At 34.0% G+C, this 4,942-nt stretch overlaps 1 protein-coding gene across 1 annotated transcript; it reads right to left on the bottom strand.

The window, feature by feature from the left end:
• Positions 1-309: 309 nt before the first annotated feature.
• On the bottom strand, positions 310-1,800 carry LOC149223575 (uncharacterized). The gene has a single exon (XM_089387937.1). The coding sequence runs from the start codon at positions 1,798-1,800 to the stop codon at positions 310-312; it is 1,491 nt and encodes a 496-aa protein (XP_089244063.1).
• Between the last annotated feature and the right edge of the window lie 3,142 nt (positions 1,801-4,942).

Here is a 4,942-nt window from a genome sequence, read left to right as displayed (position 1 = left end):
TTGTCATGGACTTGATTTACCATATTCAAGATATAGATACTCATGCACTATGATTTACCATATTCAAGATATAGATACTTATAGGCATCCAATGTGCATTGTCTTTTTTTCCTCTGGAAAAATCAATATATATTTCATTAATGAGCAGTTTACATATGAGTCTGTTAGAAACAGAGTTTTTCAAAAGCTGTCTGTGCAATACCTCGCAGGGCATGCTTATCAGTTCATTCTATATATGCTATACATCTTAACAAAATACCAAAAATTGCAGTATTGTCTGTAGAGAGCTGTCAAAAAACATAAATATATTTAGTTGTCTATTTGCTGATCCAGGGTTGGGTATCCTGGATCTATGTAAGGCCGATGATAGTATTTTTGCTCCCGCTGATCAATAGCCTCTGTAATCTCCCATAGTCCTCGATCCATCAGCGCTGCCTCCTTGGAAAGTTTGTCGGCACCTTTATTGTGCTCCCTGTAAATATGAGAGATAGAAATATGGTTAAAAGCTGCCTTGAGATCGAGAGCTTCTTGTAGAATAGTGCTGAGAGAGTGCATGTGACATATAGCTGTGCCATTCATCCAATTAACAATGATCTGAGAATCTCCATAAATGTTGATGTTTATGCAATGGTGACTTAATGCAAAGTGTAGAAGATGTCGAAGTGTAATCAATTCAGCGAAGTTGTTTGTGCCAACTCCCAGGCCGGCCTTGATGTTATAATGATGGGTCTCTGATACATAGAGAATGATTCCACCCCCGCAGCTTTGTTGGTTTGCCGCTCCGTCAAAGAATGCCCAAGGCGTGCTTGTGTCGATGAGGGGAGGCGGGGCAGGCTGTCGAGGAGGCGGAGGGGAGGGATCAGGCAGCTCCTTCAGGTCAGCTACAATGCTAGCTTCTAGTAAGGGCCAGTGGATGGGCTGTTCATCAAAGATGGCTCGATTTCGAGCTTTCCAAATAGCCCAGTTGATTATGATGGGAAGGTTTATCAATTTGGATCCTTTGTTTTTCTTTTCCCATTCATTCCAAGCCTTAATGACGTCCTGTCCCTCCCATTCTCCATTGTAATTTATATGCGCACGGAGGTTTCGCCACAGGTCTGCTGTTGCTCGGCATCTCATGAATATGTGATCTGTGGATTCCGAGTCCTCTTTGCAGAGCACACACCTAGTAGGTCCGTGTATAGCCCTCTTCGCCAGCTGTTCACCTGTGGGGACTTTGTGCCTTAGTATGCACCAACTAAACAATTTCGATCGGGGGGAGGCTGTACATTTCCATATATTTTGCCACCAGTTTGAGATTTCTCCAGGTTTTCGGTGTTCAATGAGGTATATATAACCTTCCTTTGGAGTGTATACCCCGTGCTCTGCGCGGTGCCATATCAATTCATCCGGTCCCTCCGAGATGCGGATGTGTGCCTCCATCAAGGCATCTCTGAATTCCTCCCATATGGAATGCCATCTTCTCGGAATGTTTAATTGATCTGCCGATTTCCATGCTTGGTGAAAAATATCAGTTTGAGCCGGGTCAGCTATCTGCGAGATAACCTTTATGTTTTGTGCTGCTAGATGTGCGATTAAATCTTGTGGGAGTGTATGTCTGCCCCCACTGCCGGACCAAGGATCCATCCCAATTCTTGCACTGTTACCGTCCCTGATGCGCCAGACAAGGTTATCCCTGATGAGTGGTAAGGAGTGCAGAAGAGCTTTCCAGATCGATGATATGCCTACCTTGTTCCAAGAAGGCAATCTTGCCCAGTCTAAGATGCTGTGGGGCCATATATATCCAATGTGCATTGTCATGCACTCTCATTTACCATATTCAATGTATGGAAATCCAATATGTATTGTAATTAATAATACTAAATAGATATTACAATGTTATATGGTTAGCATAACTGTAAATTTAGGTACATATTTGATAAAAAGAATTAATTATAAAAATTAGAAAAATAGTTGTATTTAAATTTATAATAGTAAATTAGACCTATATAATTGTTTTAAAAATAAAATTTAATTATTTCAAATAATAAAATTATATTAAAAAATAAATAGATAAATTAGAATTTTAATAAAAAATAATAATAAACCTAAGTTGTAATTTCAAATATAATTTGATAACTTATTTTATATATTATCTTATATATATAAGTAACATGTGCAATAAGATTCTACGAGTTTATTCTAAGTCACAACTTTATCTAATAAGAATGGATTGCATTTTTTCTGTTAGTTGATAATCATAATTATTGAGAGAACGTTTTGTTTTTTTTTTTTTGAGAAATTTCAAAGTGTTAAAAATGATAATGTCAAACTTTAAACATAATCACAAATTAAACATTTTTGTGAATACCCATATAAGAAAGGACACAATCGTTGTATGTATATAATACACATTTTATATTTATATTTTGAGTATATTACAATTTTGCTTAACATAAATGTTATGTTCACTCTAAATCTTACTAATAAAGAAGAATTTGTAATATTTTTTGAGGTCTTTGTTGAAGGGTGATAATTTTATCAAAATACTATAAATGCAATGAAAAGACCCTACTTACATTATGAGCCTTTATGAACATGACAATATAGCATTACTTACATTATGGGCTTTTATGAACATGCCAATATAGCATGATTGCATCCATTGCTTATTATTTAGATTAAGATGTTTATGATTTAGAGCTTCTCAAGATCAATAGAATCACAATACTAAAGCTAATTACTCATCACGACCACCAAATATGTTTTTATTTATTTATTGAGAATATTTGATCATTCACTTTATTTCTCAAACTGTGTGAAATTGCATGAAAGAGTGAGATGTTAGAGGATAATCCGAAACGCATAACTTTGATGATAATAAAAATTATGTTACTTTATCCATAGCTTTATTAAGAATCCCACTTAACTTTAAGACATTGCTCTAAGAATTAATTTACAAAATATATGTCTCCTTGATCCTGTGCTTGGTATGGGGTGAGGGGAAAGAGAGCCATGGGGCATTTTGAAACATATTTACAAAGTCACTACAAAGTATAATCACATTGATGTCAATGTTTGTAGAAAAAAGATGAAGAAAGTGAAGGAGCGGCATGGATAAATATGCACAAAATCGAGAAAAGATGAATGATCATTATGGAGAAACAAGGAGTGATGATTCGATAATGCTATAAATTGAATGAATAGAATCACAATTATCATTGTTATAATCTCAATATTATATTTTGTGAAGTTGACAAGGTTCAATTTGTGCAATATCATCTTTAAACTTAATCAAGAACATACAAGTTAGAAAAATTCACTACACTTAATCGAGTATTTAACTCTAAACATAATCATTAGATATATTTATGTAAGAAAAAGAAAAACCATGTGGTTATTCTTATTCTTATAGTGAGATTTACCAACTTTTGTACAAGGGTGGACAATTGATATTTAAATTCAATTCTTAGCTATGTTTTGCTCCCATTATATATTTTATTAGTGGAGATGCCATGAATTAAATAATAAGTGGTTAAGAGGCTCACTAATATGCTAAAATAATAATCATACTAGATATTGAAGCTATAACCATGCCATAAATTTTAACAAGAAGACACTTAACATTATGAATGCAATAAAATAATTATGAATCAACATTTTTTATAACATTACTTAGATGGAATATGTGACCATGTAGAAAGAGAGAGAACATGATTTCGTTGGGTTTTCCCAATATCTATTGTATGAATTTCAAAATTGACATTTGATAACTCATTTGTAATTAGATCCTGATGTCATTATGATTTACATCCATAATCTATGATCAATAACTTCGATTTTTTTAGAGCTAACAAAGGAGGGAAAAATAACAAAGAAAATAACATTATGGAAAGTGTTAGTGTGACACCCCTTTCATTACCCCAAATTTTGTAATGTAATTAAGAACATATAACGGTGGGGTGCCAACACTAAGGCTATGATTTCAAACTCTATTATATGATGTAATGCTTATGTTTATTAATAACAATGCTAAAGTTGAAGAAAGCATGAAATCAATATATTATGATGTCTTGGGAGGGGGAAAACTTGACTCAAGAGGAAACATATACCTTGGGTGAATATTTCCCTTTGATGTGATGGTTAGTCTTCCCAAGAAGCTAAAAGGTTGGGAAGATCAAGGGTCAAAGTGTGATTATAAAAATAAAAGGGAGTAGCAAGGGTTCCTTCTTGTTGGCTTTTAAGCTTCTATTTTTTTTTCTCTTCTATTACTCTCTATCTCACTTAGAAATTCAAATCAGCATGATAATAGGTGAAAACTTATGTAACAACAATTTAATGTGTTGTAGTTCTTTTTCCTTGGACTAGATCGATCTAAGGATTGAGAGTTGTCTTGTTTGTGTGTGGGACAAAGAGATCTAAAGAAGGGAGGGTCAAGAGACTACAAAGATGAAAGAAGGAATTCCTTGTGTTGTGTAGACTTGCATTTTAATTTGTGAATGTCTATGGGCTTGGTCAATGAATGGAAAAGTTGAACAATGAGATTCTTTCCTGTGTGTGGAGGACAATGGCCTTTACTTTTTGTGTTAAATATGGTCTGAAAACTATGTAGTTGAACATATGGTTGGATGGACAGTGGCTCATACTTCTTCAGTTCCAGATTGCAAATGATTTAAATCAAGATAATTAGCTCTTTTGCATGATTATTTAGTTTATTTTTTCATCAAGCTTATACATATACATTTACCCTTCAACAAATTTGTCATGGTTGTAGTTACTATACTATATGGATGTGTATTTTTGTATGTATAAAATTTTATAACAACAATGGTTGAGGAAGTTGGGCTTCCAAATTTGCATCTTTAAACAAGCCATTTGGAATTTCTACCATAACTTTTCTTCTAGGAGGTTTTAGAAGCTGAATCTTGGACCGTAGTGAAGGGAAATCATGTTCATCATTTGG

The sequence above is a fragment of the Pinus tabuliformis genome, chromosome Q (genome assembly GCF_031772625.1).
Source record: "Pinus tabuliformis cultivar Carrire ecotype Pingquan chromosome Q, CPIR1, whole genome shotgun sequence".
NCBI classification, from domain to species: Eukaryota; Viridiplantae; Streptophyta; class Pinopsida; order Pinales; family Pinaceae; genus Pinus; species Pinus tabuliformis.
This window is presented reverse-complemented; position numbering and strand designations above follow the sequence as displayed.